This window comes from Peromyscus eremicus, chromosome 1 (genome assembly GCF_949786415.1).
Source record: "Peromyscus eremicus chromosome 1, PerEre_H2_v1, whole genome shotgun sequence".
Classification (NCBI taxonomy): domain Eukaryota; kingdom Metazoa; phylum Chordata; class Mammalia; order Rodentia; family Cricetidae; genus Peromyscus; species Peromyscus eremicus.
The window spans coordinates 47,363,409-47,385,096 of record NC_081416.1 but is presented as its reverse complement, the minus strand read 5'-3'; the positions used below and the strand labels follow the sequence as shown (position 1 = coordinate 47,385,096).

Here is a 21,688-nt window from a genome sequence, read left to right as displayed (position 1 = left end):
AAACAACAACAACAACAAAAAGAATTATACAGTGTCATTAGAAAAAAATATAAAAGGGAAATCCTTTTAGATGAAGAAAGGCCTAAAAGTTTTCACAACAAAAGAGGAATAATGAAACCTGTCTGGATTACATTTCAAGAAAACAAATTTTGTGAATCCTCACAGAAGTTGGATTACTGGCTATGTATTAAAATATTAAATAGCAATTTCTGAAGCAATGAAAAGCTTTTTCGTTATTTTCAACCGAGTAGAGACAGCTTAGTTAAGAACACTTACCAGAGCTCCATTCCCAGAGCCACATCAGGTGGTTCACAACCATCTACAGAACTCCAGCCCCAGGGGATCTGAGGCCATCTTCTGGCCTACAGGGGTCATATGCATATCCAACCCACAACACACAAATACACATAAAAACAAAACAATTTTTTTAAAAAAGGTTATTCAGATGAAGTGTACCTTTCCCCCAGTGAGGTAAGGGGCAAGTGCATGCTATCTATTAATTTGCTTCAAGATACTTCAGTGAAGGAAAGGACATGGCTAAATGCTACAGCTCTTGTATGTACACAGACATTGAGGTTTCGTGGACAGTTTCCTTGGGCTAGTTTTTGTACTTTGTAGTATGTTTTAATTTTTAACACAAAAGGATAAGATTAAATCACCCAAAGAGCTTTCCTTTGAGGATGGCACTGGCAATGTGACCCTGGGTAGGGCCTTCACAACACTAAGCCTTTCCTCAGATATGCAACAGGGTGAGTATGGCACCTGTTTTTGTAAATGACACCTAAAGTAGGAGTTAAATGTGCAAGCTGGAGGTGTCTTCAAAGAGATCAAAGAGGTTAACTGGGGACTACGGGGTCCCACTCATTATTTTTTTTTTCTAGGTTTGGAGAAACAGCTTTGTGGACAGAGTGACTGAAGGGGAACCAGAAAGCCACATCACATTTCCTATTCAGTAGCTTTCCTCAGATTACTGACTACTGAGTATTGAGGGAAAACAGGTCTTACCACAAGCCTACTACTGCTTTGCTTATCTAGTTCATTAACTATTCTTTATAGTATTTTATTAGTGCCTTCTATTTCTCCCTTTCAAATTTCATTTTCTATTCTTTTATGCCTTTAAGAAAAACAATGTGTCTTTCTGAAGACTATAGTAATACAAATGGCCCTACCATGCTTTTCACACCTAATATCACTATAGTAATATAAAGAACAAAACTGCCCTGAGGCATATGGTTAGCCCTCTCCTGGCCATTTCCTCCAGTGTTTTCACCCATGCTTTCTCTCTTACATAGGACATTTCAAAGGGCTGAACATGTTCAAAACACATGCCTTTTAAACAGATAGTCCTTTGAGACAGGAAAAATAAGGGTGCTTAAGTGGGGGGCAGGGGCGTGTTCTGCAGGGGTATGTAGGCTACAGATCCTAGAACAGAACTTTGGCCATTAAATCTAAATGTGAAAAGTGAAGTAACAAATAGAGGTAATCATTCTGCTCAAAATCCACTCTTCACCTGTAACACCCAGTAAATGAGGCAACAGTGCACAGTGCTCTCCTGGCCTGAATCATACACTTCAGTATGAACATAAAAACAATCTTATTCTAATTTTCCAGTGATAAACCTTTACTGCCAACAGTGACTAACTGGGAAAGTAAACAGGAACATATGATGTTTTAGTCATCTGTACAGAATAAGCACTAACATACAGATGAAACAGAATAAACAGGCATTGCCTTACACACAACAAAAAGAAGATCACTATAAAAGCCTTTAAGCAAAAGCAAAGAATTCTCATAGGATAAAAAGCATAACATGCATACACACAGAAAAGCATTTAGTGTGAAAAATATGTAAACATTTAAAATTAAGTGCAATATCTGTACTTATTACAGCAGCAAAATATAAGCTCAATATTGATGGACTATATAAGAATACAGGCGAATACTGCATTCAGCATTTTAAATGAGTACGGAGGTTCTGGAGATAATCGGGCAATGTATAACTCACTGAGAATGACCATGTTCTATGAAGGCATGCAGTACTTGGTGGAAGATAAATTTTGACAAAATAACAAAAACAAATCTTCACCCCTTGGAAAAAAGTTTGCACTTCTGCTGTATTTTACAGATAAAAAATGGCAAATCCTTCAGTTCTGATAGAAGGGTACCATATTCAAGATAAATCATAAGAGGATTATGTACATAAATAAACTAGTGTTAATGAAAATATGCTCAATAATAGCATATGGAAGAAATCATGGAGCTGATCAACATTCTGTCATTTTGAGTTTGTCTATCTGTTTCAGTTGACCTTAACTCTGGTGCCTGTTTTCTTGCTACAGTATTAGGATTATGTAGACACTGGATGTAGGGGGTGCTACTAAGAGCAATTTCTTAGCCTTAAGTTCCTACCAAGTTTAGGCAGTTTGGTGGTAGTTGTTTTAAGCTACTGACCACATTTCAGTTAGATGAAACCTGGAGAGTAATGTAAGACCTGAACGGCTTGGAGCAACTGGGACACCTCAGCAACTGGGAGGCTCTTGGCAACAAGTAACAATCCTGTGACAGACATTCCAGAACCAATTTCTTTTACCCCAAATCCCTCAGTGGTTCAATACACAAAAATATTTCCTAAGTTTTATCTATTCTTTTCCTAGTGGTGAGAAATATGGAAGGGAATGGGGAGAAATGGAAAATCAGAGGTAGGAATTCAGTTTGGAGGTCTTTGGGACTGTCTGCACTACTTAGGGTAAGAGTACATAAATAGTCTGAGTTTCTTGCCATTTTCAGGCCTCACATGTGGGGCTTACTATTGGTCACATACAGTCAGCAGATAGCCAAGACAAATAAGGAAGGTGGCAGGTGCTATGACCCTGTATTTCAACAGTACTACTGTACACAATGTTTTAGTTTCTCATCACCAAGTAAATTGATTCTAGGACTCCCTACAGTGCTTTCTCCTTTAGATCCATATTTACATTCTCTCTCAGTGTCAAAAAACTTCAGATGGAAGTCTGCAAATAACAGGCTTAAGAATGAACTTGACTACTGGAGCTATAGAAAACTAGATCAATAAAGCCAACAGCATGTGATTTAGTGGGACAGAACTTTGGAGAGGGCAAAGGAAAAGGAGAAAGACCTAACAATTTAGTAAGTGATTTCTCTGCTTTACTTGGCTTCTCAAGGAAAAGCACCTTAATTACTTGGATCTTTGCAGTGAGCCTAAACGTCTTGTTTTACAGGCTGTTCTGGAATCTGACCTGTTTAATAATCAGTAGCATCAAGAAAACATTTTTTTTAAGAGTGTCTCTCACAATTAAACACATCCAGAACTTTGTATAAATCAAAATTTTGTTACCATATCAAAATGTTACAATGAGGCTGTATAATATTGCCCACATCTTCATTACATGCAACACTAATTACTACCAGCAGATTCCGATTTTTCTGCACATTACAGGCTTTTAGAGGAGCTATAAAATTTTTCAGGCACCATTAATTTAAATTTGTATTGAAATTTCCTTTTGACAGATGGCCAAAAATTACTTATTATTTAGAGTACAAGAGCTGCCTGTTTGCACATTAGAAGAGGAAAGGGAAAATTCTAAATCCAGACGGAAATTTGTCACATTCATTACCTGTTAAATGTTAAGGAGAATTACTGTGCATGAATGAATTATTTCATACTAGCCCAACTAGCAGACAACGGGATCACTGGCTGTTACAAACCACCCCCAGTCACATAATTAGTCAACAATCACAAAAATCCTCTCTTAACCAGGAACTCCTTACAAGAGGATAAGGATTCTTAATGGAACAGGCAACTGCTTCTGTGAGCACCACAAGAAAGATGTAAGAAAATTAGCCAACTATTTCACCTCGTAAACGTACAGAACAAACCCAGACTGGACACAGCACACTTCAGGTATGGATTTGTAGCTGCCATTCATAATATATCAGAGCAAAACCATCAATTTATTTTCTTGGTACTTTCCCTGGCTTCTGGCTATTCTGACACTTTCAGGCTTACTCTGATTATAGATGGTTTAAAAATATACCCTACTCTTTCTTATATAAGGGACTATAAATGTAACTGGCATAAAATGTACAGTGGTGTATAAATATTTTCAAAATGTTTTGTGAGTGGGGCTGGAGAGGAGTCTTTTGTTTTGTCCACTAGCCTGCCTGAAGGTATGTATTCATTATGAGCAGTCAAGGAATGTTTATAGTATAGCCTCAGGCAGGCTTCCCTAGAGCTCCTATTCAGCCAATCCTGACCACCTTATTTACTTATTACTTTTAAAGTACATGTGGAGAACATGTGATTACATTCTAAGAAGGTTTTAAATATGGACACTGATGTGAACAGTATACAACAAACTGCCTAACTGCAAATACATAATTAAAATTTAACATGTACATTTCTAATTGTTGACAGTTGTTTGGGGCTGCAGGTGCCCTTTCAAATTCAAAGATTCTTGAAAAATAAAATGTATATACTGAGTACTGAATTTCCATTATTTAATGGCTCTGAAATCAGTATTAATTTTAAAAAGATTAAAGCACCATTCATAGTGAAAGAAAAGAATTTTGTCTAGGAAAGACTTTAGTTTTGGGTATAGCTCACAAAAGGAAAAAAAAAAAACCTGCAGAGGGTCTAACTAACCTATGGGCCACAACATTTAATTATTTAAAACTAAAAAGACAAAATGACAGTATCCATACTCTGGGCTAGTGTTTCAGAACTGAGTTGTCTTGTAATGGGTAAGTAATACAACGACGTGTGCTATGCAATTGGGCATACACATGGCATATTTCCACTGTACCTAACCCAAAGGTGATGGAAGCACTTTCACAGTTTATTCATTTCCTACATGACAGCTTATATTTTTGTTTGCATACTATGAAATTCAAATGTCCTTAACCTATCTCACTCTGGTATCATATAAGTCAGTCACACAAAGTATTAGGCCCTAAATACTTTTTGTCCTTCACAACTTGCATAATAAAGAGACATAGAAGGCAGGTAAGACAGATTAAAATCTTCAGAGAATTACTTGCCACACTACAAACCTAAGTATTACAAATAGAAAATGCAATGTCTCTATGAACAAAAATATTCTTATGGACGGCTTGTCTCTTTCTTCATGTTGAGCATAAACCCAGGCCCTCACACATACCAAGCACACGCTCTCCCACTTGAGTTACATATCCAGCCCAAACAGATGTTTGAGGCTTTAATGAAGGACTTTGTAGGCAGAATTGTTTTCCAAGGTAAGTATGTATTTCTTATTAACTAATACATTTACTTCACTGCATTATATTAGAGCAGTTACTTTTTTTAACATGGTAAGAGATATTAATACAAACAATGTAATCTAATTTGTGACTCAACCTTGTTCTACACGTCTGATCCTTAGAAAAATATGACCATTGTTAAAAAAAGACCAACTATACCGAAAAGATGACCACAATTTGTTAAATGCCATCCATATTACTCTCTAAATCTCAAAGAATCTATTATTAGATATATTCCTATCACTTACAAATCTCTTTAAACTATTCTTGTGTCTGAATTTTGAGTCCTACCTTGATGGAGTCTCTGTCTGTAGGCAAAACAGCAGCAAGATAAGCAGACAAGAGGGGCAAAGAAAAAAAGAGGGTTCTAGTTAGTTTACATAAAATCATAGTTATCAAACCTAACCCTGCTGAATAATAACTGAACAGATGTCAACTTTGCTGTAAAGTTAATTATTAATACTAGTCTAACAAGATTCACAAAGCACTGGTTCACCTTTGACACAATTTCAAATGAACCAAAGTTAGCCATTCTTATTTATGTACCTTATTGACTTTTCCACTTATGAAAGAGTTTATAATCATGAGTCAACTCTGTACCATGGCATTAAGATAACTCTTAAACAAATATTACAGTATTTCTAGAATCAGAGAAGGTAAATTTGTGCTTATGTAATACGGACAATTTGCCCCTGATTGTGCCTCTGGTAATCACACTGAAACAGCAGTAGATAGGACCTTTTTTATTACAATCTACACCCTTTCAAACAATAAACCATTCCTGTGCTAAATAAATTATCATAAAGGAATGGTGGAAGAATTTTTTTTCATCTTTGTGGTTAAATTAAAAATGATCAGTAAGTGTAGTTTGGACTTTTTTGTCGGGACCATCAGCTCCCCAATAATGACACAGAGACTTATTATTAATCATGAAAGCTCAGCCAATAATAGCTTAGGTTTGTTTCTAACTAGTTCTTATAACTTAAATTAACCCATTTCTATTAAGTATAATTCTATTATACTTTTTACCTCATGACTTTATTACCTCATCTCCATAGTGCCCATCCTGCTTGCTCTGCATCTCCTGGCATCTTTGCTTTCTTCCCAGCATCCTCTCTTCCCCTAAAACCCTGCCTAGTTATTGGCTGTTCAGCTTTTTATTAAATCAATCAGAGTGACACATTTTCACAGTTTACAAAAGATTATTTCACAACTTTTTATACAGACAGACTTTTTTTGGCCGCCAACACACACACACACACACACACACACACACACACACACACACACACACAAAAACAAAACAAAAAACAAAAAAAAAACAAAAAACAAAAAAAAAAAAACAACCAAAACCAAAACCAAACAAACAAAAAACGACATGGAGAATTATAAAAGCTTGGCCTTAGCTTAGGCTTGATCCTAACTAGGTTTTGTTTGTTTGTTTTTTCCAAGACAGGGTTTCTCTGTGAGGTTATTATGGCTGTCCTAAAACTAGTTCTGTAGACCAGGCTGGCCTTGAACTCATAGAGATCACCTGCCTCTGCCTCCCAAGTACTGGAAATAAAGGTGTGTTCAACCACCGCCTGGCTCTAACTAGTTCTTATAACTTAAATTTACCCATATTTTTTAATCTATGTTCTTTTATGTGGCTCAGTTACCTTTACTCTGTATTCCCTATCCTGTTTCCCTCTTAGTCTAGCTAGTATTCTGCCTTGTCCTCTCTGTCTCCAGAAATCCAGCCTAACTTCTTCCTGCTTAGCTATTGGCCATTCAGCTATTTAAAACAATCAGAAGGTGCCTTGGCAAAGATATATCTTTACAATGTAAATAAATATTCCGCAAAAAATAAGCAGTACACAAACATACAGGAATATTAAAATGCCCCTGTACCATCATCTTCCTTAGAAGAGAAAGAAGGCCAAATCTGAGAGAACATAACTGAACTCCTAAGTGGTTATTATTTGAAAACATTCAGTTAATCTCATGCTTTTAAACAGCAATGAGTAAAAGAGGTATTTAAAACAGATTTTGTCAATTTGAATTGCATTATCTCAATAAGACAACTGGAATTTTTCTTACTGTGCTTTGCAGGTTGATCTAATTTACATATAATAATTGGTCAAATATCAAGGTACCCTTCATAAACTTAAGTTTTCCTCCCAAACAATCTGGTCAAAACTGACTATCAATGCTTATGTCATTTAAAACACGATTTCACTACTGATTTAGATTTAGAAAGCAAAAGATCAAAGGCGATCATCTCCAGAGCTGAAAATTTAGCTCAGTGATAGAACCTAGCCTAGAATATGTAAGGTCCCTGGGTCCCATACCCAGAAGAGCTAGGGAAGGAGTATGGAGCATGGGGTGGCAAAATCTAGAAACAGTTCTTTGCCTTCTGGGCAGCAGTAGGATATCATGTGACAAATGACTACTTCTAATAATTAATCTACTTTCTAGTGGAAATTCTTTTATTTAGACACTGGCAAAATGAGATTCAAAGACAGAATCAACAATGGCACCTAGAATCTATCCCTAGAAAATAGATAATGCCACACTGATACCCAAATGATCACTTACCTCTTTGGTGATCATTGTCATGGTGCTTTTTCTCATCCTTAATTGGGAGGTGAGATTGACCTCCTAGTGCACTGGAGAGGGCCAGAAGTCCTGCACTGCTACCAATGGGTGGAATGGCTGGGGGCTGAAGCCCTGAAGGGTGTGGTGTCAGAGGCACAGGCAGACCGTGTCCATGTGATAAATGCTGAGCTTGGAGTTGTTGCTGCTGTGAAAAATTAGACACAGATATTGAATTTGTCCCTTTTATACCCCACAAGAAAAACAGGAGGAACAAATAGATAAGGAAAACAATATTGCACTTAAGAAGGAGTTACTACCCTCATCATGTATCTTTTTTAAAATCAGGTCAGGGGGAGGGGAAGGAGGAATATATAAGTGATGTGTTACTCCAAAATCTGCTTTTAAAAAAAAATGTAGAGTAAATAACCTAAGTTTTTAAAATGATAAAACTGGCTACGTAACTTTCAAAAGATGACTTTCAAAAGATGAATGTTCTTTAACAAAGCCTCTGTATTATTTTGTTCTCTAACAAAAGGCAAAGGTCCAGCTATCATGTATTTCTAAACAAAATGTATATGTGAGTAACTGTTAAAGCAGTCATGTTGAACAAGAAAAGCTGAAAATCGAGAAAATTAGTGCTAAACAGCTGTCCCAGAACCACTGCACAGCATGCAGGGAGAGTTAATTTGAAAGAGAAAACTTGAATTAACAACCCAGAAAAGGAAGCTGGTTGTAGCAGCAGTTTTTTAAGCCCTTTAAGTGTCCTCAGTGGCACTTGAGCAAATTACTAAAGAAAATCCAATGTAGCAAGGCTTGGGTTCTCCTGTAGGCTTGCTCAATAATGCTGAAATAATTGGGCACTCTGTGCACGTTTAGTGATGCTCGAATGAAAAGCTAGAGGCCTGCCCTTGTACTCTTCTCCAGCAGCTGACTTTGTGTTGTGACAGGTTTATTTGAGTGGGACTGTGATGCATGCACCAGTAACTACGCTGACAAGAGTTTAAAGTCATTTTTACCAGCACACTGGCAACACATAGAGAAAGCCCTTAAGAGGCTGGGATGGGAGTGCTTGACCTCAGCTGAGACTGAATCAAGCCTGTCTACAGGAGCTACTGTGGGCAGGTTTGCTGCCTCTGCTGAATGGGAAAGAGGAGGAGGAGACAATGGAGGATGCTGAGTTAAATATATCCCCCAAACAGGAAATTCTTTAACTCAAACCCAGCTAACAAAATTCTATCAGAACAATTGCTAGGCAATATTGATGAGACTAACATATGTAGTCACTAAATATTAATTACTGCTTTAAATAGTCACTTTTTAGGTCAAATCTATAATAGCCAGAGTCCTTCTGTAATTTTCTTTCTTAGCAAGATTTGACAAAATCGTTTTCATTAATGAAATCACTCTTTAAGAAGAAACTTGAAATGGCTTTTTAAAGTATTTCAAAGAAAAAGGTAATTTTTTTTTCCTCTTTAAATTACTTTCTCTTTCTTCTTCTTCTCCTATGTGCCTTCCTGTATGTGACTGTCAGTTCTTTTCTCCTGCTGACCTGCATCTACCTTCTGGCTTCATTTATTATATATATTACTTAACATATAGCAAGCAAAGTTGAAACAATTAAGGAGAGTGAATATACACATACACACGGAATGGAAAACGGGAACAGCACACAGATGCTCCATCAACCTAACCTCATACTCCATGTACGTAAGAGCTTTTCCTAAATGCAGCTTTTAAATTAAATGTTTCCTCCCTGGGAGTATGAACCTCCTCATTGGTTGTTCAATGCAGAGTTGTCAGCCTTGAAAGCATATATACACGAACAACAAAAATGGACTCAGTAATTTGTGTGTGTGCATATATATGTATACACGGACACATGTATGTATACATATGTACACACACAGAGAAATACAACTTGCTGAGTTTTATATATACATACACACATATGTGCACATACATACATATGTAGGTATAAGAATAATAAGAGGCTATTCACATGAAAGAGGAGGGCATGGGAGAGGTTCAAGGAAAGCTAGATGGGAAGGGCTAGAAGGATGGAAGTGATGATATAATCCTATTTCTATTAAAAGCATATACAAAATTAGATGGTTCTTCATTTGAATGACCCAAATCATCTTCACAATTTTTTACATACTGTTACTTAGCTGAGAACAAAAGTATACATGCAAAATTATATTTTCTAAATATGTAGAAAATTATACATATGATGAATACAGGACTTTAAGTAAATACAAGTCAAATTTACTTTAAAACCTAGTTCACTTTATTGACAAACTGTTCCAATTCTATTTTTCCTCTAAATCCCACTAATATTTTCTATCTATAGTGTGGGTCTATGGCTGCTTATACTTGTGAGCTCAACTGGCGAGCAACTATGAGCACTCGGTATGTGTGTCCCTTCTTTGCTGCAATCTCTGTGTGACACCAAACCTACAGACACAGAAGTACCCATACATTGTCTGACACACTGAAGAATATTTATTTCATTATACATGATAAAAAGAAAATCTCAGCCTAACTGAATACCTTTAGTGATACTAGTGTTTTGTTCTCTCTCGGAGGATAATAAATTTTTTTTAAAAAGGCATTATTAACTACCTTATTTTTTTCATTCAACCAGGACCAGTTTGTCTGCTATACACGAGAGCCACAGGAAGCTTCTTGGGTCCCCAGTTTGGTCTACTCTTCCTTAGACTAGCTCAAATAGGGGCCTTATCTCCCCTTCCTCCTTTATGTGTACTTTTAAGGAAGAAGATTCACTCCAATACAGTGAAGACAAACAAACAAACAAACAAACAAACAAACAAAAGCCTGATACTACTCTAATAAAATACCTCTTTGAAAGCTATTCCGCCGGGCGGTGGTGGCGCACGCCTTTAATCCCAGCACTCGGGAGGCAGAGCCAGGAGGATCTCTGTGAGTTCGAGGCCAGCCTGGGCTACCAAGTGAGTTCCAGGAAAGGCGCAAAGCTACACAGAGAAACCCTGTCTCGAAAAACCAAAAAAAAAAAAAAAAAAAAGCAAGCTATTCCATGGTTTTGAAAACAATACCCCTTCCCTCCAAATAAAAGCAGTTCAAATTTCTTAGCATTCAAGATCTTCCACAAAGCTAGCATCAGCTTGACTATACACTACTGTACAACATCCAGGAAACTTTACCTGAAATACTAGTCAATTGAGTAAGTACGCTAAACCTCTATATCTATTATTACTAGTCATCATCAACACACATATGTACTCAATAATTTGTCTCTGTATATTTAAATTCTCTTCATCCTATTCTAATGTCCTTGTAAAGGGATGCCTCACCCTGATTACGCTCAATCACTCTGATTCAAGTACTATAGCACTACCTCTGAATTCTGATGACACTTGAGGATAAATTACTTAGATAACACTCAATAAGCCAAGAAAATAAAAGAGGTTTGTATAGAGATAACTAGTTGTAGCTGCATGTGCTAACATTTGCTATAACTTTATGAATAGAGCTATTTCATTTAAAATCTCAAACTACTAGATATTTCTTTTTTCTTTTTTTTTTTTTTTGGTTTTTCGAGACAGGGTTTCTCTGTGTAGCTTTGCGCCTTTCCTGGGACTCACTTGATAGCCCAGGCTGGCCTCGAACTCACAGAGATCCGCCTGGCTCTGCCTCCCGAGTGCTGGGATTAAAGGCATGCGCCACCACCGCCCGGCAATATTTCTTATACTTAGTATGTATTGAACTGATTATCAACTAAGGTCAGCATCATCTTGTAAGCAGATTCATTTTGGCTTTACTTTCTCCTAATAACCCAAACTTTAAAATACAAAATACAGTCAAAAGAAAATTAAAAGTTAGCTTATTCTACTATATTTTTCATTTGCGACAATTTAAAAATAAACAGTTACAATCTAAAATAAGCAGGATTCATAGTATAGTGATAAAACTTAAAAGTCTGGTACCTTGCCACATGAAAACTATGGACTTATTTTTTTATTGTTGGACTTTTAAATTTTAGTATAAATTTCAAATATCTTAAAGAGAGCTACCACCAAACTTTCCTTAAACCAATGAACTCAAGATAGCCAGCCATATGACTGTATGTTTAAAGCTTTTATTGGTTCTAATGAATGTATGGAATTCCCATTTACACTTTGCTTACTTGCCACTAATGTTAATATCATATGTAAAGTTTAACAAAATTTACCAAACTAAGAAAACTAACATCAGGATATCACTGTTAACCAAACTACCAACCGTACTCAGATATCCCTGTTTACCGCACACCAATGAATTTTCTCTGTTCCAAAGCTGAAACCATGATATCCTATTCACATTTAAAGAGGTTTTAAGTTTTCACTTATTAAAAAAGCGTTTAAAGATTTTAGGAATGGTAACAACAAATGATGGCACTAATGTGTAATAGCATATGATCTGAATAGGTTTAAAGGAGAAAAGAGAATGAAAAGAGCCACCATAAACTCATGTCACAAGTAACTTATTCCTATAAAATGTCTAAACAATAAAAAAACCATATTCATCGTGGTATTTTCCACAATGCAACAACTTTTATTAAGTGTTTTAAAAATATAAAATTACATATAAAATGCTATTTAGCATGTGATCAAAAGATGAATATTTCAGATACTGAAATATTCCAGTTGATTTTCACAGTTGATGTTTACAGCAATGTAACAGGCTTCTTTTCTCTCTAGTGGCCATTTCCTACATTTGTTTCCAAGTTCTTACCTTAGGAACTATCCTAGAACTCTAGCTAGAACTAGAAGACACCATCTTTAAATAAAATGTATTAAGCCAACAATGGTTAAACTTAACTCCAACACTTTTATTTAAAAATGATTTTAATAAATTAAATATCAAATGACATCAAGAATTAAATTTTAAAAATGAATCTGTATTATGTCTCCTTCTCAACAAAGCAGAATCCATGGAAAGGAGTAGGCTTTCTGCAGACTCTAGAGTATTACCTATGACCGCCTTGCAGCATCATGAGATACACCCCTCTCATCTCTGCCCATCTGTGCTCACTGCAAAGCACTAACCTCCAAAGGTTTCCTACTTTATCCTCTCATAAAATAGATGAAATCCTCACTTTTAAAAGACCAAAGGAAGGGAAAATGCATATTTAAAATACTGACATAGATTCATTATTAAAATAATTCAAGATAAATTACCACCCCAGATATACAAACCAGCAAGTTAAAAAAAAAAGTAAACTTTAGAAGAATTAACCCCACCCCCCCAAATCAAGATTAAAAAAACTAAAGAGGAGGGCATGAACTGTGGGACCAATTTAACGATAAATGTATTTCCCACCATAAACCCATGAGACAAAAAATACTTTGGAAAATTCTTTTCACTGATATCTTTTGGCAGGCCATACCTTTGTTTGTATGCCTTATTTCATTAAAATATAATAAAAACAGAAAAAAGGACATGAAAAGGGGGATACATTGGGAGGTGGAAGAGGATAAAAATGGTTAATGGGCAGACTATACAATTCAGGAAGTGGGGTGTGAAACTGAAAAAGAGTAAATCACCTCAATAATAAAAAATAAATTACTTCTGCTTCCCTCCTAATGGGCCATTCAAGGAAATAAACATTAAAATGCAGCAAAGTTTAAACTCAGGCAAGTAAATATTCCATCCAGATAATTTAATTCTGAAAACAACCAGTAATTATGACCGAAAATACCTAGTAGCAAGGTAGAAGACACAACCTTAATTCTGCTCATTGCATTTTACTGGACATTTCTTAACAAATAATTATTTCAGTATAGTCTCAAGTTTGGAAAGAAGGGCAGAAATCGATTTTACAGGAAACATCTTTTGAAATGCTGCCTGTATACTAGTAAAAAGGAGAAATTTCTTTGAATCAAAGGTTCTCAAAACTTGATTACCAGAGAACACTGCGCTGTGTCTTTCCCAGAACCCGCCACTACCTATCCCTTCATTTGTAAGTTACGCCACTAAATAAATCTCCCTTTTAACTACGTGGAGTGGCCTTAATAATTTCACCAATAGTACCGTGCTATGAAGTGGAGCACACTTAGGACAGAGGTAATGTAAATGCTATCTGGCTTGTGAAAAAAAATTGTTTTAATACAGAAATCACTGTTAAACCATCTCCCAACTATGGCATTGAGAGAGCCTAAGTCCTGGACAACATTCAAGAAGCATTAAAAAGAAGTGGCACCAGAGCCAGTCAGCTGCAATCCTAACCATCTATGAGCAAGAAACAGTCACTTGATATTTCCAAGCTTGTTTCTTATGTGACAGTGGGACAGTCATAACCTCTACCTCCCAAAGTGGCTGTGAGTATTATAATACACCTGCTCTTGCTACTGGAAATGGGTATCTACTCCCTCTCAAGAAACTCACACAAAAGAAGGGATAGTGTATCAGTTACTTTTATATTGCTATGATAAGACCACCACAGGAGGAAGCTCTTTTTCAAAGGATATTAATTTAAAAGGAAATTATTTCTTCATTCTAAATTAATTCAGAGCACACAATAAAATTATGGGGTATAATGCTGTTAGGAAACAGGTTATTTGGTGTCAAGAATCACTCCATAGATTACTTAGCTTGCCCAAATTGTGATAATTAGAAATATATATCATCACTTTTGTAGTATTCCTACTTAAATACAAAACAAAAACCTTTACCTGACTCTAACCTTGAAAAAAATTAGAAACCACCAAACAAATCCAGAATATGGAAGTTTCCACAAGGCTAGTCTAGACTCTTTAAAAAGTAAACAAAATATACAGTAAAGTGGTATGGGGACTATTTCAGAGTCAAGAAAAATGAAGTAATATGGAAAGAAAGGTGGTTACATATGAACCCTGAATTGAAGAGAAACATTACAAAGAAAAAAGTGCTAACAAAGGTGCTAAAAGAAATGGGCAACTGCAACATGGACAAATTCGATGATAACTCTCATACTGGACAAAGAACTATGTTAAGTGCATTGTTCCAACACCAGAAGACATCCTTGTCCACAGAAGACACATATTAAGTATTAATGGTGAAATACCATGACTCTCCCTTTCAAGATGGTCAATACTTGAAGAAGTGCATCTGTGCATGTGCACACACAACCAAGCATCGCCTGGCACATTTCCTCATGAGCATCTGGTGGCTGTTTCACTATTTATTCAAATTTCCTCAGCTGTGGGGCACAGGGGACAAAGCTATGACCTACCTACCATATAAAAGTTTTGCACCTAATAAATGCCTTGGCAGAAACTAAAGATTAAACCAATAGAAGAAGCAAGAGTAAAAAGAACAAAGGTAGAATGTTTTTCAAACTAAGCATTGCTGATGACTTAAAGCATGGGACCCGCTGCAGGAGAAAGGCCTGCGTGTAGAACAACCCAAGAAAGAAGCTCACTTCTGAACAAGCCACAGATCTCAGAGCCCTTAAAACCTGCACACTGTCCTAAGGGCAAGACAGGTAACAAGCAAAGCTAGTAAATCTCATGCTATAATGTGTCAATGTTCCACTGCCCTCCTTGAGGTCATGAAATAGGGGCAAGAAAAGGAGAGGAGCTTCTGTATTTCACCAACACTTACTACAACGAACAACGGAGCTATACGACATTTCATGTTAGCTATAGGTGGCAAAGATGTTATGGTAGGAAATCCCCATGTTTAAATCAGAATGGAAGAGGGTCACCATCACTCCAGGTTAAAAAACAAAAACAAAAACAAAACCTTACTTGTGAGGTTTCTTAATTCTACCTGTGGCCAGGAGACCCTTCCCTACAGCCTTCCCTTTTAAGCTCCTCTCTTTATTTCTGTTTGAGAATTAAATATTCCTCACCCATCTCCATGGCCTGCTATTTTGGCTATTCTACCATCTTCATGGCCCAACATGATGCCTGTGTCCTATCTCCAAACACTTAGGGAGATTGTTATTAGCCTTCCCAATGGAAATCCTGCTAGCACTCCACCCCCACCCGCAACTGGTTTGGCTTGTAATAGAGAATCTAATTTTAAGCAAATTAATAACGAAGCCTTAAAGTATTAAAGAAAAAATTTGTAACACCTCAAATGACTTTTCTATTTTGTAAGTTTTAGTTACTGAAGTCATCAAGTCAAAAGATTGTGATGAGAAAGCTTTCTGTGGTTACTTGAAACACTCTTAAAATGGCTATATTAAAAAAAAAACTTACATATTTCATGTTTCATGAATTTGATCTCAGAATTTGAGAGGTAGAAGGAACCTTAGATGCCATCTAGATAGGTTGCTTCCCAACAACTTGACAACTTATATGTTTGTTGCATATTTATTTTTGTGTGTTGTGCACATATGTATATATATTTTATACATAGATATAATAAATCTTTAAAGTACTCAGACACAGATCTACTCATGTCAGAAGAGTAAGCATTTTTTGATATATATATGAAAAAGTATATGTATATACTATGCTAACCCATGCTAAATCATGCTAAATAAATACTATGTGTAGCACACGGTTTTCTATTCTATATCTTTAATAAAATCCTAACAGGGAAACTGATAATGGGCACTGGATTAACTTCACATATCTTATATATGTGTGCATACATCTGCTAAACTGCTTATGTTGGAGTTACAGGACAACTTACAGGAGTTAGTTCTCTCCTACCATGTGGGCCACAGGGATTGAACTCAGATCACTGGGCTTGTCAGCAAGCATCTTTACTTGATGAGCAATCACTCCAGCTCTGGTTCTGGTTTTGTTTGTTTGGGATTTTTTAATTTTTTGAGACAGGGTCTCTCTAGTATGTAGCCTTGGATGTTCTACAACTTACTATGTAGACCAGGCTGGCCTTGAACTCACAGAGATCAGCCCGTCTCTGTCTCCTAAGTGCTAGGATTAAAGGTGTGCACTCCCAAGGTTGGTTGTTAGTAGCTTTGTAACTGGTATGATCAGGATCATACACCTACCCTGGTTATATACTACAAATGCTTTCTCCCAGATGCTGGCTTGTCATCTCATTTTCTCTTAAGGCATCTTTTGAAGAAATTGCCATGTTTGTTTTAACTGAGAAATAAACACTAATAATCTTTTTCTCATAGTTTGCACTTTCTTTGGCCCATTTAAGGAATTAAACAAAATAGCATGAGAACTTTTTGAAATTTTAAAAGGTTTGTCTCTAGAATTGACTTCTGAAGATCAAGAGATACAGCAATCAAACTTCCATTTTCTCCAAAAGAACAATTAGCCACCCTAGTTCAAGCTGCTGGCATCCACTGGTCTCTCTCTGATCTGCTTACTCTTTCTGACATAGAAGTAGATCTATGACTGTGCACTTTAAAAAGATTTATTTTTATTTATGTGTGAATATTAGGCTGCATATATGTACACACACACACACACACACACACACACACACACACACACACACACACACCATGAGCAAACAGAGATGAGAAGAGAGTGGAGGATCCCCTGGAACTAGAGTTACAAAATTGAAAGTCATAATGTAGGCACTGGGAATCGAACTGAGGCCCTCTCAAAAAGCAATAAGTAATCTTAACTACTAACCCATCTCTCCTGCCTCTATGTCTGAGTACTTTAAATCTTAAGAGTAAGATTTCTTAAATGGGTCACAGGAAGCTCAAAGTATAAGAAATGAAGTGATACTATTCATTACTCAGTTGAAATGAAAAGCATTTTGTTCCTTAAATGACACCTTACAGAAGATGACAAGCTAGAAACTGGGAACAGGAGTTTGTAACACATAACCAAGAGATGCTCATGGTCCTGATACCAATTAAAAACCAACTAGAATTTTGGCTGAAAAATAAACCTTGCCTAAATATAATCTTAAAAGACTATTTTAAGATAGAGCACAAAGATATTTAAATTTTTTGAAGTTCAGAATACTATGCAGAGAATAAACAAAAGCAACAAGAATGAACAGCAAGAAATAGTTAGAATTCAGTAGCTCAAACCAAAACAACGTGATGCTTGGATAAAGGCTGTGGCAGCGGGCCTAAAAAAAAAAGAGAGAGAAACAGACTTTTTTTTTTTTTTGAAGACAATTCTAAAGACATGGTTCTGTGAGAAAGGTTTACAGGATACCTTGTAAAATTGGGCCTCACACAACCAGGCAAATCGAACCATTTACACAGGCCAGAAGAAAAGAGGAATAGAATTATGTCCTTTAAAAAAAAATATCAATGTTACGCATGAAATGATGGGATAAAGAATAGCAAAAAATTAAAAGTCAAAAAATAATCCTACCAGCCAAAGAAAGCACTAATAACAGTGGATCTATGCATGGTATTTTCAATGCATATGTAAGCATTTTTAAATGAAAACAATATCAAGTTATCTTTTCGTTTAGTCTGCTGTTTGTTCTATCTTTTCCTATGTAGTATATATCAAGAATATTGTACTGTATCTCTAAGTGATGCTGCTTTGTTGGTAATTGCTGGGTGGTTTGCCATTACCTAAAAACGGTAGCGTTCTCTTAAGTGATCTCCAGTTACTGTTTCCACTATTTTATACATAGTCACATGGCATTCAAATGTAAATGCACACTCATACCTATTAAGACAGTTACTCTTCAAGTTACAGAATAAACAATAAAAGTGGTCTAAATAATATTTCGGTTTCTCATAAAACAAGAAAGGAAGCCATTTTCTTCATTGGGGAGAAAAAGAACATCTTTTAAAGTTAAAGAAGAAAACACACTTCTTTATATCTCATTAACTTGGATAGGTCATGTGCCCACTTATCTGTAAGGAAGACTGACAAGGCATCTAGAATGTTAGCCTTCATTGTAGAAACTGGAACCCATCTACAAGGGGGAAACATCATTTGTCTTTGCTCTTGATCTAGCAAGCTGTTAAGAAACCTCAAGACACCTTCCCAGTTTTCAATCTAAGTGACAACAAGCAACTTAAACGGTAGGGTGTTTTTCTGTTTGGTTTCTTCTCCCAGGTATGAAATTTCTGCAAAGCTGTATCTACAAACTGCTTTGAGTAAACTCAGAAAAGCCCTGGAGAAATTAAAAGGAAAAAAAGAAGGAGGAGGAGGAGGAGGAGGAGGAGGAGGAGGAGGAGGAGGAGGAGGAGGAGGAGGAGATGATGATATGACTACCACCTTGCTTTGGCACCTGAGTGGCACTGCTTTGTGGCTTAGAACACAAATCTGGGCCAATATGACTCCACTAAAAAAAAAAAAGAAATACAATAAACTTTCAAAAGTTTTCAAGAATGATTCATTTTTAGTTTTTAAGAGGGTGGAGAGTTAGCTCTAACTCCTATTAGGTCAACAATGCTTTTTAAATTTGAGTATTAGTCTATCTCACAGAGCATTTGCTACTCATAATCAATATATAGACACAAGACAAAAAGACGGAGCACAGAAAAAGAGCAAATGAAACAAGGACATAACTTCAAGGAAGGACTATTCAAAACATAAAGCATTAAAATGTGAGTTCTAACTCGAGCTCTCCCTGATTGGCCTCTTGCGCTCCTCCCTCAGTCATCTTCTTCCTCAGCCACTGCTGACTGATACAATTAGCTACCACTAGTCCTTAATAATCCCTTCTGCCTCTAACTCCCTAGACAATATTTAGCAACAAATTCATTGCAAACTTCTAATTAGCAAGTTTTGAATAACAATTCTGCAATGCCCCCTTGAACTTCAAGAGATATACGTCCTGCATACATATATTCCATAATATTTTACCATTTCATATTTGGTTTTTGTTGTTGTTATTCTTGTTATTACACAGTCCTATTCTTAGAAGCACATGTTCAAACATCATTTGCATTATGATACTTTGTTTCTAAAGACAAGGAACTTTTATCTTCTCATATTACAACGTTTAATTCTTATATGTAAGAGAAACATCAGCAGACAAGAAGCATGGTATGAATCAAGATAATGCAACTAATCTATGAAAATGATATAAATCAGATAATTCAGGCTAACCAATAAGCATGTGCAGACACACTCATTCCACTTTTCTCCAAACACTGAGCCCTGAAGAACTCTAATAGTGTATTTGAAGCTAAAGACAATATGCTCTCTTGTGAAAGAAGGGAGGATAATCAAGAGAACAAAGAAAGGATAAGAGCATTCGGACAAACTCAGGAGAAGTAGAGATCTCGTCTCTGGCACTTCCTCCTTATATTACCCCTATGGAAATTACTTCTCAATTCTAAGTTGTGGTGCATTATTGTAAAGTTTATGAGATTATTTTTACATAGGGTTGATGTAAAAATTCAACAAAAGACATGTAAATGCTTAGCATAGTACCTGAAGCAATACAAATATCTAGTAAATATATGTTCTTTTTATAGTCACTGTTTGTGAGATAAAGAATAAAAGCCTAGAAACATGATAAATCTAGAGAAATCACCAACATAAAAACGACCCTAAATTTTAAAATGAAAATTCCATAATCATTAAAATAGGATTATAAAGTTAAATTAGACAAATTAGTAGCTATCAACTCCAGCCTTGAACTTTATAATAAGAAAACCTAAATGATATTACTAAAATCATATGACACTGGGGTTTCTATTAGTCTACATTTCCTCTCTATCTGGGCTCAACACTAGGAAAAATAAAAGCCAAATAACAGTTCAAAGTATACTTGTTTATAAATTTACTAAACAATATATATTATGAGCTATTATACACTTTTGAAAAATAGTGCTTAATATTTATTTTATAAACATTTATTGAAACAATTGAGCTACTAATGTTTTGGCACCATGGCTGGAAAGTGAACAAGAAGAAAAAGTAACACACAAATCAATGCTAAATGCTATGAAGAAAATCAAAGAGGCTAATGGCTCAGAGACTTAGAGGGGATGACATACCCATAAAAAGGGATGCCAGCCAGGAAGGCCCTCCCCGAGCCAGGCCACCCGAATGAGCATTTGAAGAAAAGCACTGAGCATCATCAGGACGAGAAGGGCACTGTGGAGGATAAAGAGTGCTACACAACCCTAATTAAGAACAGGCCAGCAATGATGAGACCAGTACTGTTCAACAATAGGTAAATGAAGCCTGGGGGTGTGGGAAGTCTGTAGGCCATGTGAGAAACTCAGGTTATTTTACTAAGCAAAAAGGCCAACCAGAAAATTTTTAACAAGAGAGCAATGAGATTTGATTTATGTTTTAGACAAAGATCCGTAAAGCCCCGGTCTGCAAATTTAAAAAAAAAAAATCAAAAACCCATAACCATAATAAAAATAAATAGGATCAAGAGTCTAAATTGAAAACTTCTCAAAGAATAAGTAGGAAAAACTATTTGTGATGTTGAGTTGCGTACATATATATTACTTAGAGACAAGAATAAAGTAAAATCCACAGAAGAAAATACAATTCTCAAACTGGAATTACCTCAATGTTTAAAGAAAAAAAAGTTGTGCTCTTAGGCATAGTAGCTTGTGACTGTTACTTCAGCACTCAGAAAGTTGAGGCAGGAGGATGCACATTTGAGGCTAGTCTTGAATATGTAGTAATACCCTGTCTCAAAAAATGAACAAAAGTGTGCCCTCTTCAAAAAGCACAGTTAAAATGAGAAGAGCTACAAAAACCAGTGAATATATGTGACAAATATATGATGTTTATATCTAGAATATTAAAAAATGATCAAAACAAATGACAAGGGGGAACAGTGAATATTTCATCACTCTTTTTGAAGATGACATAGAGATAACAAGTTACATAAAAAGACAAAGCCATTAAGTTTCATGCAAAAAAAAAAAAACGGAAAAGCACAATGAGTACCACCAACTGAAAAAGCTGTGATCCCAAGTGTTGGT

The 21,688-nt window shown here is 36.0% G+C and overlaps 1 protein-coding gene across 7 annotated transcripts in view; it reads right to left on the bottom strand.

The window, feature by feature from the left end:
* Tle4 (TLE family member 4, transcriptional corepressor) overlaps positions 1-21,688 on the bottom strand; it is a 140,039-nt gene that overhangs the window by 60,190 nt on the left and 58,161 nt on the right. For 5 of the 7 annotated variants that reach the window (XM_059260099.1, XM_059260115.1, XM_059260135.1 and 2 more), the window contains 2 exons: positions 7,873-8,077; positions 5,587-5,603 (listed from right to left, as the gene is read on the bottom strand). In XM_059260099.1, the coding sequence (XP_059116082.1) occupies positions 5,587-5,603; positions 7,873-8,077 (222 nt within the window). The remainder of the gene's footprint in view (positions 1-5,586; positions 5,604-7,872; positions 8,078-21,688) is intronic. The other 2 variants (XM_059260109.1, XM_059260144.1) reach the window with 1 other exon arrangement.